Source organism: Glandiceps talaboti, chromosome 22 (genome assembly GCF_964340395.1).
Source record: "Glandiceps talaboti chromosome 22, keGlaTala1.1, whole genome shotgun sequence".
Lineage (NCBI taxonomy): Eukaryota > Metazoa > Hemichordata > Enteropneusta > Spengelidae > Glandiceps > Glandiceps talaboti.
This window is the reverse complement of record NC_135570.1, coordinates 7,514,179-7,531,528: the sequence shown is the minus strand read 5'-3', so window position 1 is coordinate 7,531,528 and position 17,350 is coordinate 7,514,179. Positions and strand designations below refer to the sequence as shown.

Sequence of the window (17,350 nt, the reverse complement as noted above, 5' to 3'; positions counted from 1 at the left end):
CATGGCAACAGAATGGCATTGGTGATGTTTACAGAATTTAAGTTTGAACTGAGACTTTGATGTTAATAGTTACTATTTTTCTCATGGCTATCATTCTAATAGATCCCATAGGGAAGTCATTGACGCATGCATGACTGAATGAGTTCTACAGCCTTAAATTCGGTTTTTAAATAAAGCACCCTTTTACGCTCATCACAGTATCCATTGTGAATCAGTAATGGTATCATCTTTAATGCCTCGGATATTGTTACCATAGTAACCAATAAAATTTTCATTTTCTCACAAATCCTGGTATTGTCTGTAAGGGTTTTTAGATCGTATAAGGTTGGCTGTTTAAGTATGATCGGATGACGCTATCAAATGTATGTTATAATTTGATGAGTTGAGAGCTTGTAACATGAACCGCTCTCGATTTACTGCTGTGGAAAGGTTACCATAGACATACTAAATTCTAATGCACTACTGTAGAAAGGTTACTATAGACATACTAAATTCTAATGCACTACTGTAGAAAGGTTACTATAGACATACTAAATTCTGATGTACTACTGTAGAAAGGTTACTATAGACATACTAAATTCTGATGTACTACTGTAGAAAGGTTACTATAGACATACTAAATTCTAATGCACTACTGTAGAAAGGTTACTATAGACATACTAAATTCTAATGTACTACTGTAGAAAGGTTACTATAGACATACTAAATTCTGATGTACAACTGTAGAAAGGTTACCATAGACATACTAAATTCTGATGTACTACTGTAGAAAGGTTACCATAGACATACTAAATTCTGATGTACTACTGTAGAAAGGTTACTATAGACATACTAAATTCTGATGTACTACTGTAGAAAGGTTACTATAGACATACTAAATTCTAATGTACTACTGTAGAAAGGTTACTATAGACATACTAAATTCTGATGTACTACTGTAGAAAGGTTACCATAGACATACTAAATTCTAATGCACTACTGTAGAAAGGTTACTATAGACATACTAAATTCTAATGTACTACTGTAGAAAGGTTACTATAGACATACTAAATTCTGATGTACTACTGTAGAAAGGTTACTATAGACATACTAAATTCTGATGTACTACTGTAGAAAGGTTACCATAGACATACTAAATTCTAAAGCACTACTGTAGAAAGGTTACTATAGACATACTAAATTCTAAAGCACTACTGTAGAAAGGTTACTATAGACATACTAAATTCTGATGTACTACTGTAGAAAGGTTACCATAGACATACTAAATTCTGATGTACAACTGTAGAAAGGAAATTACTATAGACATACTAAATTCTGATGTACAACTGTAGAAAGGTTACTATAGACATACTAAATTCTGATGTACTACTGTAGAAAGGTTACCATAGACATACTAAATTCTAAAGCACTACTGTAGAAAGGTTACTATAGACATACTAAATTCTGATGCACTACTGTAGAAAGGTTACTATAGACATACTAAATTCTGATGTACTACTGTAGAAAGGTTACTATAGACATACTAAATTCTGATGCACTACTGTAGAAAGGTTACCATAGACATACTAAATTCTGATGTACTACTGTAGAAAGGTTACTATAGACATACTAAATTCTGATGCACTACTGTAGAAAGGTTACCATAGACATACTAAATTCTAAAGCACTACTGTAGAAAGGTTACCATAGACATACTAAATTCTAAAGCACTACTGTAGAAAGGTTACTATAGACATACTAAATTCTGATGCACTACTGTAGAAAGGTTACTATAGACATACTAAATTCTGATGTACTACTGTAGAAAGGTTACTATAGACATACTAAATTCTGATGTACTACTGTAGAAAGGTTACCATAGACATACTAAATTCTAAATTTCTGTTTTCAACTAGTTATCAAAGAGTAACGTTCACTTATAACCAGGCTAGTACATTATGTTAATGTACAAGAAGACATTTTAGTCACCATTTATTTGTTTTCTGACGAAATATGGGAAAATCAATCTTTAGTGAAAATTTCCAGGTGTGCAGTAGTTTAAAATGACTCAGGTAGCCACACCCCCAAAAGTTGTTCTCAAACACCATATGTTAAATTTACATTATTACATGCAAATTACATGTAAATTATCACATACTGCTATGGTAATAGCTCACACAGCAGCTGCAAGGTGGTCACGTAGTGGCTCAATGACTAGTACGCATGTGTGTCCTATATACTATGCGATTTTTTTTGGTGGTTTTACCCAAGGATGCATTGCGGCGCAATGACTACACATGCACATTCTATATACTATGCACATTCTTTATGCGGAATCATTGTGCGGCAGCCAGTCACAAATGAATCTACCCTGCGTGCGACCTTATAGGCTTTGCCTAGAATGTCTAATATCTTGATGCAATCCAATCCCTTGGATAGAATAATGTAAATACGTATCTGTATTGTCGAAAGTATACTTTCCTCAGTAGTAACACTGATAGTACATATGTGAATCTATTTTCCATATAAGGAACTGTTTCTGCCGAGTCACACTCACCAAATGCGTGACATCTCAATTAAAAATTTTCAACAAGAATGCCAGATTATGATTATTAATATTTCATTTTAAATGAAATTTCATTTTTTTTTATTTATTAAAATTTCGACAAATTTTACCTATAGGTAACAATGGGGTGTCAGATTAACTAGATTTTCACTTCTGTAAAAAAAAAAGGGTATTATCTGCTTTTTGTGTCATATTTAGTGTTGAAGTACATTTGTTAGGAGATAATTTGAGGTACCAATACATCACACAAATTGTCACATCTGTGGGTGTCATGTCGTGAAAATTATTCACAAAAGAATCCATTTTGTAACAAGCTGGTACATGACGTAGCGTGAATGACTTAGAAGTGACAATTAAAGTCAGAAGGAAAGTTGTTTTTTTTATTTAAAAGTTCTAAACTTTTAGCAATAAACGATACTTTTCACTCAGATATGTGCTCATGGGATCACTATTGTACAATCAGTGACCTTGTGAGTGTCAGACATAGAGGGTGTCAATTTTTGCTATTATTTCAGCAGATTAAAGAAAGATAGGATCGGTCAGGTCATGAGAAAGATGCAATTAAAGTATGGCTGCCCTAAGGTTGACAAATCAGTTGAAATAATGCGAGAATGATGTTCATGGACCTCTAGGTTCGTACATGGTAATGAAAATTAGGATTCGCTTACAAGAAATAGTTTGACTCTGTGAGTAGAAATTTCAGTACCAATTGAAACAACTTGTGTGTTTATTTGAATTTAACATCAACATGTGAGGTACAATAAATCTGTGATGAAAACATTTTGATTTTGATAAAGCGACCATGAGAAAATGACATCAATGTTTTGTTATATTTTATCTGTCTTGCTTGGATGTAGAAGAAATTCCCTTATGTCTTGTTATAGTTATAACACCACCTGGGATATGAATGATGGAAATTGCACAATATTGTGATGGCCTTCATAGTTGCCATGGTAACCAGATCATTAATTGTCTCCAATTTGCATTCTCCTCTGTTGCCATGGAGATGATGAGTATTAATTGTTTTGTGCATATATAGTATAGAGAGTCCGAATTATCTTAGTTGAATGCTCAGAAAAAAAAGTGTTTGGTGGTTTTAGAAATTTGTAATGACAGCAATATGAATAGAAATCAAACAATCATTATTTTTTATGAAACATTTTACTCCAACCATCTGTCTGTCTGTCTGCCTGTCTGTCTGTCTGTCTGTCTGTCTGTCTGTCTGTCTGTCTGTCTGTCTGTCTGTCTGTCTGTCAGTCTGACTGTCGGTCTGTATGTATCTATGTCTGTCTGGTTGTATACATTATTATTTTTTATGAAATATTTTATTTCAAGCATTGTTGTGTCTGTCTGTCTGTCTGTCTGTCTGTCTGTCTGTCTGTCTGTCTGTCTGTCTGTCTGGCTGGCTGGCTGACTGTCTGGCTATCTCTCTATCTATTTGTATTTCTGTCTCTGTTTGTGTCCTCATCTCTTTCTGTTCAATTTCATGTCCCAAGTCTCTGTCTAAAATCTTGCCTAAATTAAACTCCATGTCACTCTCTCATGGCCTGTCTGAAATCATAAACAACAATACGCTGACATTGATTTAGTGCAAAATATGGAAGTTGACAAATTAGAGGAACTGTAAATTTAGCCAAGAAAAATTTGAGAGATTTGTTACTTTGTAGGAAATATGGATAAGTGAATCCCCAATATGCAGTTCATAATCTAGGAAAGTGTAGATTCTCAATGAACGAATGGTATGTACTTGCTCATGATACAGGTGTTGGACAAAAAAGTCAGCGAAAAACAAAAGCCATTTTATAGTTTGGCCATTGAGGGCGCTCTTCAATTCCACGCCCGCACTTGCCAACTAGGGCTCGTAGCTGAGTTCTGTGAGAGTAAAAGTAGCTGGTAGTGACCAAATGGACGTGTCAACTGAGAATCATAATATTAATCTATATGGACACTTTCGATTACTTCATTCAAAACGGATAAAAAATATTATTGATATTACATTGAAGGTCACATCAAATCACTTCCAGTGTTATTCTATGACTAAAAGTGAGATTACATCTAACTGCAAACCAACATTTTGTTAGGTAATTTGCAGCCTTGTTGGTGAATCACTGTTTAAAATCAAGTCCCATCTCTGTTCTGTTTCACCAAAAGAATCCCCCCCCCCCCTGGTGTAATACATTCTGAAAAGAAAAAAAATCAGCACAATTTCTATAATGATGGTGAAGTACCCTGACTTTTAATAGACTGAACATCAGTATAGACTTACTTTCAGGACTTCTACGGTAGTTTAACTAATGTATCGTAATATTTCGTACGTTGCAATCCCGGGGTTACAATACCATGTGGCGCTTCTGCAATAGCGCCCCCACACATCGTAACAGGGGAATCTGACCACAGTCGTGTTTGTCCGTTCAATGCGAAGTTGTTGGTTGTTTTTTTTCATTTTTGTTCATGTGAGATCTGGTTGAAATTAAAACATTTCATTGTGACGCCCTTTGCTCTGAGCTGCCCATCTCTTATTTAAAGTGTATTCTATCAACAGTTGTGTAATTTGAAATTTCTGAACCGATTTCGATTTAATTTCTGGAAAATAAAAAATATAAACGTAGATAATTTAATGGCAACCATGTATTTTCATTATTTTTTTCTTTCTTTCTTATTTTTGTTTCGGTCATTTTTTTCGATTCTTTGATCATATGGATAATACAGCTAGGTTTATTTTACCAATATCCCTCACGATATTCTACTCGCAAAGTTCAGATTTACTGATGAGCGAGCGAGAATGAAAAAAAACAAAACAAAACAAAGTTAACTTGCAAACTGGGAATATATAATCCGGGGAATCAAATATTAACAAGGAGGATATCATTATAATTGTTTTCCAAATCTATTTTCTTGTTTTCCAGGCGCTGTTCTTGGATACGGTAGAGAGACTGTCAAGTGTAACCAACCGTGCCAGTGCTATCTGTGATACCCCAATTGAAAAGGAAAATTTATGTGTAGTGTTTGATATTAAGTACAAAAAAACTAGAGAATCTCCGTAAATATACACACTTGCTGATATTTTTTGAGTATCATTAGTTTTGAAATATTTACAAGGTACAGAAAAGTGGAGTAGTTTGGTTAGTAATTTAACGCCGCCGTACGCTGTGCTGTCGGTGGAGTGCATTGTGTCATATATATATCCACTTCAACTAATTCGACGTGTTGTGACGTAAGCGGAAGTCGTTTCAATGCCGCTGAAATCTCCAACAGGCAGCAGTGCTAACAAGCCTGCTGCCGTGGCGAAAGGAAGATCGCCAAGTACGGGAACGGGGACGTTCAAGTCCAAGATGGGTAATGGCGCTAGCGCCTCTAAATCAGATCATGTCGTCGTCGACGGCGAATTATTCGACCCCCATCGTTTACAGAACACCGTCACCGAATTACGGAAAGAGTTAAAGGAAAAGGACCTTGTAATCGAAAAATATCTAAAGGAACTCAAAGCTCGCAGTGTGAGCATCGACGACCGGGACGGTGAAATTTCAAGATTGAAAGAAGAGGTACATAAACTAAAATCAGTGTTACAAGCGACACATCAAACGAGAAATGGCATCCCCGATATTTTGTCAACGATCCACGAAGACAGTGGGATGGCAGGGTCATCAAGTAACAAAGATCGCAACAAAAAACAGGGTGTCTCCGGAGAAAGCGGTCTACAGACGCTAAACGTGAATGCAACTAATCTCGAACGACATCCTAAAGATTTCAGGTTAGTGTATATTTTCATGTTTTCAAACCTTTGGCAGTCTGTTTTGTTATCTTGGAAATATCGATCATACAAACTGTACAACTTTCTAGGTCAGGTTTGTTTATGAGTTGTCCTGAAAATGACATGCTAAAATTTAATACCCTCGATATATGTTACAGAGCCAACTTGTTTTTGTTTGTTTTACCCGATACCAGTGAAAACTGTATCGATGCCATCGCCTGTATCATGTAACTTATGCAATGAATAACCCCAAACGTATCGCTCGCTGTTGCTAAGCGAGAAATAGGAATCGCGAGTAACGTCCTTGGTTCAATTTATCGTTAATGTTAAAATCCAAGAATAACATGCCCGTTAACGTTAATAGTTAGCCACGCTTATCTAGACACGCTTACCGAGGTACACTTGTGTACATAGATCCTGTCAAAGAGGTGTCGAAATCGACTTTACGACCCTAAATTACGTACCAAATAGCCGCAATAGATTGCCAATATCCGATATATGTTTGGTCGGATATAGTTGTTGGCTATCGCCTAAGTGTGATGTGTCAACCATGTTTTATCGCTCGACGTGTGTTACAAACGGTTTTGTATGCATTTGTGCTGTTTTAGCTTTTGTCAGCTTGTACTTTTGTTGTTGAGATGATGTCTATCGTTTGAAAAAGCGATAAAACAACACGATAGTGTTTATACATAACGTAGACTGTCTAAAGTCTATAACACATAGTATTTTGGGAACAATACAGTGATGAATGGAACGGAAACAATACAACTGATGTTGTATCTAACAAAAGCGATCCTTGGTTCATTGTGTACGCTAAATATTTCACGCAGCTAACAACGCAACGCAAACGGTTTCAGTCGACACTGAAGGTTAACCAGTTGTTTTAAAGCGAGTCTCCGCTAAATTTTAACCCCGCCAAAAACTTCATGGTACTGACAAGAAACGTACTCTGCGGCCACACCAGAAATAGTAAACACTTTGTTTTTTATGGCTTCAAATACATATAAAAGGTTACACAGTGCTGGCGATGTTTGGTTACCACACTGCTCAAGAAAAATGTTTACGCAGACTTTTGATTCTAATTTTAGAGAGAAGACATAGAATTGAAGTCAAAGGGAATGGTCAAAATAAGATCTCTCATTGTTGAAGAGGGTTGTTGACGTTATTTGAACATACATTATAAACAATAACAGTAAAGCATTGCCCCTGAAAAAAAACCGTGCATGGACACTTGATTAGTATTAATGTGTGTAATATCATGGATCCATTATCTCAATAATAGAGCCATGGTAATATAGACCTAATGAGGTAGCCCCACTGATATTTGTGCAGTAAATGATACATTAATTTGAGAGATAGGTTGTGTCATTGTTGGTGGTTGGTGATATCAGCCTTATGACTTTGTGGTGTGTTGCCATGGAGATAGAGACATACAACCAAGGACTACCTTTCCTATTCACATGGCTCACTGCTGGAGATGATGTTATAGAAAAGCCGATGATATAGTAATGTACATCACTGTGGGGCATTAGTGACTCTCGTTTACAAGACACAGAAATGGGAAAAATTGTTAAAAATTATGATGATGGGTAACATCATATCTTGTGTTATCATGATCCATATCGTGTACACTTACAGGAGTTGGTCAGTTTAGCAGTAGTGTTAGGCTGTGTTTACTGTTTTTATCAGCTGGTGATAGCATGTATACTAGAGAAGCTTACCAGAGATAACGTGATGACATCACTGTTTTGTATTGCTCATCATCAAACATGCATATGTACAATGTTTGAGCGAGCTGTTTTTGACCAGAATCCTGGTTACCAGTAAGTTTATTGTAAATGAATACAAAAGCATATTTTGGCATACTTACTCCCCTCTTTACCATCAAATTTCACCAAGAATTAATTCAAAATATACTTTAGGTAATTTGTAAAGGACTAAGTGCAATTACACTGGGATCTACTTAAAATCTATCTTTGAAATATATATGATACAGTAGATAAAACATCGCGTTGTGATCGTCTGATAGATGTTGGAGAGAGAGACTCCAATATCTACAGGTATAGCAAGTACTAGTATTGGCAAAAGGAAGAAAGGCACAATACTTGTACTTGGTTGAAGCGTAACTGGTCATTTCGGCACCTGACCATTTCATCCCCAGTCATTTCGGCACCACTTTCTCGGTACCCTTGGCGTTTCGGCACAAGTACCCTGGACGTTTCAGTTTGGGTTTGGTTAGGGTTAACTGTAACAAATTTACACTAAAATAAGGGAAAACGGGACGTCCAGGGTACCAAGAAAGTGGTGCCGAAATGACTGGGGATGAAATGACCAGGTGCCGAAACGTCTAGAAAGCGGTTGAAGCGTGGACGCTGGAGAGGATGGGAGGGTACTGACAATACTGAGGAAGTATCACATTCATGGTGTGAAGTATGGCTAATTAACATCAGCAATAAGTCATCACAGGTGTAAATATGCTAAGTGTAAACACAGTCTGTAGAACTAGTTGCTTGATTGTATCACTAGGATGTGTAGAAAGTCTGAATTAATAACTAAAAATGTAATAATTATGATTGATATCTGTCTAGAAATGTAATAGTTATGATGAATACCTGACTGGAAATGTCAAAATTATGATGAATATTTGACTAAAAGTGTAATAATTATAATGATTGCCTGTCTAGAAATGTAATAGTTATGATGAATACCTGACCGGAAATGTCACAATTATGATGAATATTTGACTAAAAATGTAACAATTATAATGAATACCTGTAATAGTTATGATGAATACCTGACCAGAAATGTCAAAATTATGATGAATATTTGACCAAAAGTGTAACAATTATAATGATTACCTATATTATCAGTAAATTATTAACACCACAAATGTTTTGTGTTAAATATGCATTTCAAAAAAGTAGCAAATGTGTGACGTAAACTCTTTGATATGGTGAAAGTGGCTGCCATTGAAGGCAGTGGTGTTACGTGTACACTGATGCATAGGAGTTTGGATGAATACCTGTTTAGAAATGTAATATTTATGACGAAAACCTGTCTACAAATAGAATAATTATGATGAATATGTGTCTAGAAATGTAAATGGTTATGATGAATATTTGTCTGGAAATGTTATGGTTCAGATTTTCAAAAGACGATATATCACAGTATTATTTCATGGCAAATTCTTTTGTATTTTTCCAAACTTTTCATTGCTGATAACATGATTAGGTAGTATTTAATGATTGCTTTTAAACTGTACAGATACACACTCCAGTAAAGTTCCATAAAACGCTTTTCAAGGAGATAATTACACTTAAACAGTAAAGAGAAATAGTTGTACAATTTGATATTATACTGTAAACCTGCATATTTTCACGACTAGAAAATTTTGCGATTTTACAGTCTTCATGTAGTTCACAAAGATTAATTTTCACTAATAACCATACTGGTACATTGCATTATGCAGAAATATATATTTTCGCTACTAATTTTCGCGTTTTTGGTTAGTAGCGAAATTAGCGAAAATAAATCTTACGCGGACATTTCCATGTTTACAGTATTTAGCTGGGTAGCATTATTGATGTTGTACAATTTTAATACTTGTAGTTTTATTTTTCGTATGTTTGTATCAATTATTTAGTATTCGAACGAGTATAGCTAAATTCGTAAGTTTTCACATTGGAAATAAAATGAGAGGAAACTACTGCCATCAACTTAAATAAAATCTTTTTAATTTCGTAATAACTTCACATACATGGTTACCATATGTAATTTTAAGAAATGAAAAGACACACACACATCAAATACTTTCTTGGTGCCAGATTAGAAAACACAAAGCTTAAGATCTTTTTTAGCCAACACAGTCTGAGCCAACATGTAGACTCCAAGGATTAGCGCTACCACACTATTTGATATCCTAACTGACATTTTGATTTCGCTGTCCTTGTTCGCCTACGATGATAGCAGTGTTCCACTGGTCTAGAAGCCATTTCCGGCATCACACCTATAACATGTAAAATATTAGTGACATTTGAATAGAATGCAACATACGTAGAGTGCGGTCGCATTTTCTCTTAATTATGGATTCATCATGTGACTTGGTAGCACAATTTAAATATGTCTTATTATACATTCAACCAATAACGGTTTATTTGGGAATACCATTCAAGACCAGTGGGACACAATTATTATCGTAGATGATCATGAGGAGAGACAGCGAAAATTAAAATGTCATAGCATAACAAATGGAGTAGTGCTAGTCTGAGTTTACATGTAGGCCAGATCTTATAAACACATCAATCATATTTTGCAATAATGCAGTAACTCAAAATGAGTAGTTATCTCACAAATGAAAACATATACACATTATACTAACTATTGTATTATTGATCAGCATTGATGATGAATCCGCACTTCACCCAGTGAGTCACATTTTCTTCTTGTACTCACAACCAACTGGTCACGACTCTTAACATTATCATCCGTTAATGATCAAAACATGACCTTGGCTGACTTCAAATGTTGTTGATATACTAAGTGCATTGTATACTACAAAAGAATTTGTTAACCCTCTGAAATATTATTTCCAATTGTGGGCTTAACTTTCCAGGAGGCATAAATTTGAACAGAAAGTAAAACAAGGACCCCTGGCAGAGTATTCAGGTGGTTGTTATCAGGAAGTTGCCAATCTGGATAAATTGAAGGTGTCGTTTACATCTGTGGTATGTGTCGGGGTGCTTCTTTGTATAGTGAACAGAAGTGAAAAATATCATAGCACATTGTCAGTCATCGTCAGGGTAAAAGAGAGATCATTAAAGCCACAGATGACCTCTAGACTACAGATGGGTAGTGCACTGGATAATAGTACGCTGTCTGGATAGAGGGGAAGGTGTGAATGATGGGGGAGGTGTTAATGATGGGAGGGGGGAAGGGGAGTGAATTCTTGGCAGGAAGTCAGCAGTCTGGTGTTTATGACATGATTGGGATGCCCTGTTGGCAAAACCACAGACAAGTAAGGAACAGATTAGCAACAGGCCCTTTTCCATTGTCTGAATCATAGTCTTAAGTAAACATTACTCTATTGTCATGGAAATAACTTTCAAACATGTGAATCTGCCCGGATTAAACATATTCTCACATAAGTTAACAAACCACCATAACCATACAATAAACAGATAAGATTCATTGTTTATTATCATTTTACCAGGATTGTATTGGCAGACAAAGTAAATATAATCCCCAAGTATCTCCTAGGATAGTAGAATTAATCAGGGTAGTAAGATTTATTTTTATTTATTTATTTATTTATTTGATTTAGTATACATAATTAATCCTGGGGATTATTAAAGTTACTATAAATGAAAAGATCATAACCCAAAATCACAAATAAAACGAAATAAATTCATACATATAGATACACACACAGTAAGCAGTTTCATTTGATCATATACAATAAAAGGTAATAGGTGTTTCTGGCCAAGTCATTTCATGTAGACTTCATGAACTGCCTCAGCTAGTAGGACCATTATCCAGAACACTTGTACCTGCTCAGATTACGATTAAGGTCACATGACTAGCGTTAAAGTCCTGATTACGATTTAGGTCACATGATAGACCTAGATACAGATTACAATTTACGTCACATGACTAGACATAAGTGTTAATTGCTAAGTATTATGGATTGGGCCTACCGAGGCAGCGCAAAGCCTGGGCAAAACCAAAAACGTCTTATCTTTGCCAGACGTGCATTGTTTATTGATTGTACGTACATTGTATAATATAAGTTAACAACAGCGCTGTTCATTTGTAACAATGCTGCTAAGGGGCTTAGATCTTCTATATTGCTTAGAAATTAGCATGTCAAGATTTTAGCTATCGTAATTATTGTCGTCAGGTACTCTTGTTGTAGCTTTCTAGCATCTAGCAGCTTCAATGATTACTGTTGCTAGGTTACAAAGAAACAACTATGTATACACAATTATTTAAGTGCTGTGAGTAGTAGTCATGGATGTGGAAAGTGCTAAGGAGAGGCACCTTGCATTTACAAAACACTTACCTGGTTAAAATCTAAAGATAAAAACCCTCTCGATGCTAAGACTGATTATGTAAGGTCAAAGGTCAAGTACTTATAATGGATGTCAACCAACCAGATCAGAGGAGGATAAAAATCTATATTGGTTCAATCAATTTCTCTTCCAACCTTCAAAATTATTAGAATTTGTCTTCATTGATGACAAATCCAATCTGAGGGGATCACTCATCAATATTATCATTCAAATTTTTTGCTGATGAATTTTGGTTTTGGGTTTCAATATATTTACAGAATCATCATCATTTTATTGAAGTTAAGGTGTGATTGTTACAAGTGTTGTCATGCTGAATGAAAAAGTTTTTTTTTTTTTAATGATTATTATATAATTATGACAGTAGGGTATTGTACATTTTTGTATCTTTGGATAACCTGATAATTGGATTCTTAAACTTACAAATCACAAGAATTGAATCGCAGGACCAAATGTTGTATTCTCTCCTTACTACTTAGTCTAGAGGCTATCTGTGCCTGTGAATCTCTTTTCATGTCTAGCTCAATGAGGTCCTGAGATGAAATTTCAAATTCAGTCATTGTGTCTTTGTTAGTCAACCACAGAATTCTGCCCAATCATAAAATTGAGTGTTTATTGGGGTCATTTACATAATGTCCAAATATGGTATATTTGTCATCAGAATGTTGTTTATACAAATGTTTATATTATTCTAATGATTAGGGGTTTACTTATTTGCATAAACAACTTTTTAGTTGATGATTTTTCATTGAGCTAGACAGAGTGAAAAGAGTTCTTGAGATTCAAAGCCATGGATAAAATCTAGACTAATAAAGGTAACATGGCTAAGAGACTTGGCTATTTGATCCGACAAAGTCATTCACCAGAAAGTCTATTGAGTCAGTTAGTATATCAACTCAGATAGGCTGGTCTCTGCTGGGCAAAATGTAACATGTGAGTAGAATGCATAGGAATATACGGAAGTCTGTGAGGGTGTTGGTTAGACGTACTATTACAAAAGTCAATGAGTTTTTCAATCCTCTCTGGAGATTTTTGATAGGTAAGAAAAGCTAAATACTAAAAAGCGAAACATATTAAAGTGAAAACTAATGTTTGTAGGCAGATTGTTGGTGGCAAATAGTTGTTATTTCATTTCAACCAGATTTTGTTTCATCATCTGACTCTATTATGGGGATAAGAATTGAGAAGTATTCCAAGACTTTTTATATGCACACGTAATACTAATAGACACATACTATATTTCAACTAAACTGCTGGTGTCATTTTACATTTCTGACATGTATACTGAAATCGAATCTCTTTATATTTCTTTGTAATATGTGACTTTAGTACAATGGGAATGAGATCCTAGTATTCTCCCGGACTGTATAGAAAGAAAGCACAATGCAAACACACCGTCCTAGTGCGTCTAGGTCGCCATGCTTGGCAGGTTTCTACTGTACTTCAAAAGTGTTTTACCATCCTTCAGCTTTAGTAATCTTTTAATGACAAAATCATAATTAATACTTTCACATGAAGAGAAATGGCTGATCCCCAATGTACATGTGTGTAAGGGTTGCGATGTAGCGAGGGTCAACTGTACAAGCATTTTTACCAGATACTTAGAACTACTATTGAGCTGTCAGACACACTCAGTAATGAAAGGTACTTGCATTTCTTATATTGAATCTTTGAAACTAAAAATAAATGAAAATATGTTGCAGCATACATTCTATCAATCATATCATTGTTTGGAGTGGAAAGAATAAGCTTGTGTATTTGCAGTATTTTTGCTAAAGGTTTGTGAACACCGATAGCTAAAAACACCAGTAGCAAAAATTGGAAACCAGTGCTAGAACTTACATTTCCAGTTCCATCCATGCCGTGACACTTTTTGGTACCATATTTCTGTTTAGGAACCCTGTAAAATGCTGTGGAATACTAAGGAATTTAATTTTCACTGAAAAGAAAAATTGATTGGTTTATTTAGGGAATTTCCAGGTGCGCACATGTGTAATGAAAATATATTTTTGAAATAATTGTAGTGTAATATAAACACACCCAAGTGAAAATAACGAAAGTAAAATTTCAAAATGAAAATTAGTATTTTATAGTCCTGGGAATGCATGTAAGATTTACCTGTGTACTTTAATACCTTCCTATATTATCAGATTATTAATAATGATATTGCTAAAATATAAGTTAATATTGTGTTAGAAATTAGTCTCGATTTAGTTGATGTCAATAATTCATGTATCATTCATAGAAACCAAATATTAAAATACATATCTCTGTTGCCATGACAATGATCGAATAACACACAATGCTGCCTCAGTGTTGAAGATATCGACATTTCATTCATACGACACGCAATCATGTCTTTGATGCATACAATCAAGTTCTATCATCACGTTTATGGTACAGCTGTGACGTGTTAGATATCAGGGTATTGTATTAACGTTGGAATTAACAAAAGTCTTTTACCAGCTGGTTTGTATGCTGTGGAGTTACAATCTTATATTTGGATGATTCTAACTCCAGTATTATTCACAGTTAATTTACAGGCATGTTGGATATATACAATCACAGGGTGTGCTCGTTGGTTACAGTACTGTCTAAAATACTTCAATAATTGGATGTTATTCCCCAATATTTTTCTTCATTTAGTCAAGGCAAATACGAGTAACCTAAGGGGCCTTGTCACTATGAGTTGATAGGTGAGTAGTAACAACCCTTAGGTCATGAGTATTTTCCAGCTGAATGAAGGAAAATATTGGAGAATAACATAATTATATCAGCGGCAGTAATATCAAAGAAAATCGGGGAAAGTATTAGCAGTTTTGAACATTTTGACTCATATTTCTAACACAGCAGAACCAGTGACGTAGACATGCATTGTCATGACATAGACACATGTTGTTGTGACGCAGAAAGAGTATATATTCCATTTTTTTCCCCAACTTGGCGTGGTATAATGAAATTTATAAATCAAACAATTAAATGATAAAAATATAGTGTGTGTACTATATTTTATGTGAGTATATTTAAACCTCTGCTAGTCAAGTTCAAAGTGTGTCATACCTACTGTTAACGCATTTATTTGGCAGAACAAAATTTGGCCAAACAGCAATTTAGGACGTGTCAGGTGCACTTGTAATTTGACGGACATTGAGAGGAGAAAGGAGATACTACTTGTACATTACTTATCTAGTCTGTCCATTGTACTCATTGCAAATGTTGGTGATAGTCTTCACAAGATCTGAATATAGAAATATGACAACTCCTAATGTATGTTAGTGGGACTTATTTCCATGAAAAAAAGCTTTTTTGCATATTTACTAAAGTAAATACAGCACTGACAAACATAGACTACAGTACTCATGGTATTTTAATCTATGCACACGTCTTTAACTTTTTGTTTACTCCATGGGTAATGTACTGTAACAATCTATGCAGCTTGTGTGAGAAGCATAGATTTAACATGTCATAGGTCCCCATTTATAAAGATGAAGGATGGTTCAAGCTTTGCCCAAATGCTTGAGCTGTTCAAAAACAGTGTTGGGATCATACTGGCAACTTACAGATTAAGTATTTAGTGTGGTACATCCATATACTTATAATCTTTCTTCCCCTATGGACAATCTCAATTGCGTATTTGTGCAATATTTTTTCACGTAGAAAATGAGAAATATAAAATCTTATTACTAATACTTTATCATTCTAATTTTCACCCATTCTTTTAATTTCATGATTCTCGAAATGAATGGGTCAGATAAATGTTACATCCCATATCAACGCAATGTTTTCTAACTTGTACTGGTATAAGTAGATATTGGGTGACATAAGGGGTCTTGTTACTTTGAATATCTATGAGTAACATAAGGAGCCTTAGCATTCCAATTCTTTCAAATCGTTGTGATAGGACATTTGTATCAATACAACAGTAATTCATTTTAAACGTGAGATTGAAGAGAAATAAATAACGGGTTTGTGAAAACTGTATTTTTGAAATCTAATGGGAATTTTAGATGAGTTTATGCTTGAGAATGATTTGTATCACCACTGCATTAATTATGATGTTTGGATTGAAATCTATGAAAGTGCTAAATAATTAAGTGACGATGTCGTAAAATATGACCAAACTAAAAGAATTGATTCTTTTATCCTACATTGATTATTGATTTCACTCCCAAAAGCTATTAACAATATTTCTCCGAAAGAATTTTCTTGTAGAGTCTTACAATTTGACTTTTTGCCAAAGTTGTAATTTCATGCAGTACAAAATATTGTGTTTAATGACCTGAAATGATGTATTTGTCCAGACCTTGGTATTCATCATCTATTACTGACAGGTAATTGTCTATCAAAACAAATCCCCTAAGACCCAACACAGTTAATTGCCATGTGATAATCAATTTTTATAACTGCAGGGCCTTGGGTAAGAGAAGAAAGTAAACATCATAAATAATCATATTTTTTTTATCATGGTTTTTTTTTTTCAGAATTTGTTGAATTTTGGCTCACGCCTCATTTTTGTGAGAGATCATGGTGATTTTATATTCTTTAAAATTTTGATCTTGATACATATAATAGTTTCAAATGTAGAATACTTGTTTTTGTACACATAGATTCAAACAAAGAGTAAAATAGGTTTTTTACACTAGTTTCATACACAGAAGACTTGTTTTTGAACACATATATGAAGTTTCAAATGCAGAATTATACTTGTTTTCATACACAAGTTAGTCAATGTTATTGTGTGTACTATAACACAAAGAGAGATAAAAACGATGAATTTGGACCATAATTACAATAGTAACACATATTTTTTGAAATACGTTCTTTGACCACTATAGCTACAGTTCTTATTATTTACAATGAACGTTTCGCCTGTTCAGATCGACAGGCTCTGTCAAACTGTCCGTTTGCTGGCTTCACTGCTGTTTTACCAACCTGATGAATGTGTTTAACATTTTAAGGATAATTACAGAGAGTTTGATAATGTCTACA

The 17,350-nt window shown here is 34.6% G+C and overlaps 1 protein-coding gene across 2 annotated transcripts in view; it reads left to right on the top strand.

Moving 5' to 3' along the window:
- Window positions 1–5,622: 5,622 nt before the first annotated feature.
- LOC144451960 (cGMP-dependent protein kinase 1-like) overlaps window positions 5,623–17,350 on the top strand; it is a 50,013-nt gene continuing 38,285 nt past the window's right edge. For both annotated transcript variants that reach the window (XM_078142888.1, XM_078142887.1), the window contains exon 1: window positions 5,623–6,296. In XM_078142888.1, coding sequence (XP_077999014.1) covers window positions 5,779–6,296 — 518 coding nt within the window. In that variant the 5' untranslated portion in view covers window positions 5,623–5,778. The remainder of the gene's footprint in view (window positions 6,297–17,350) is intronic.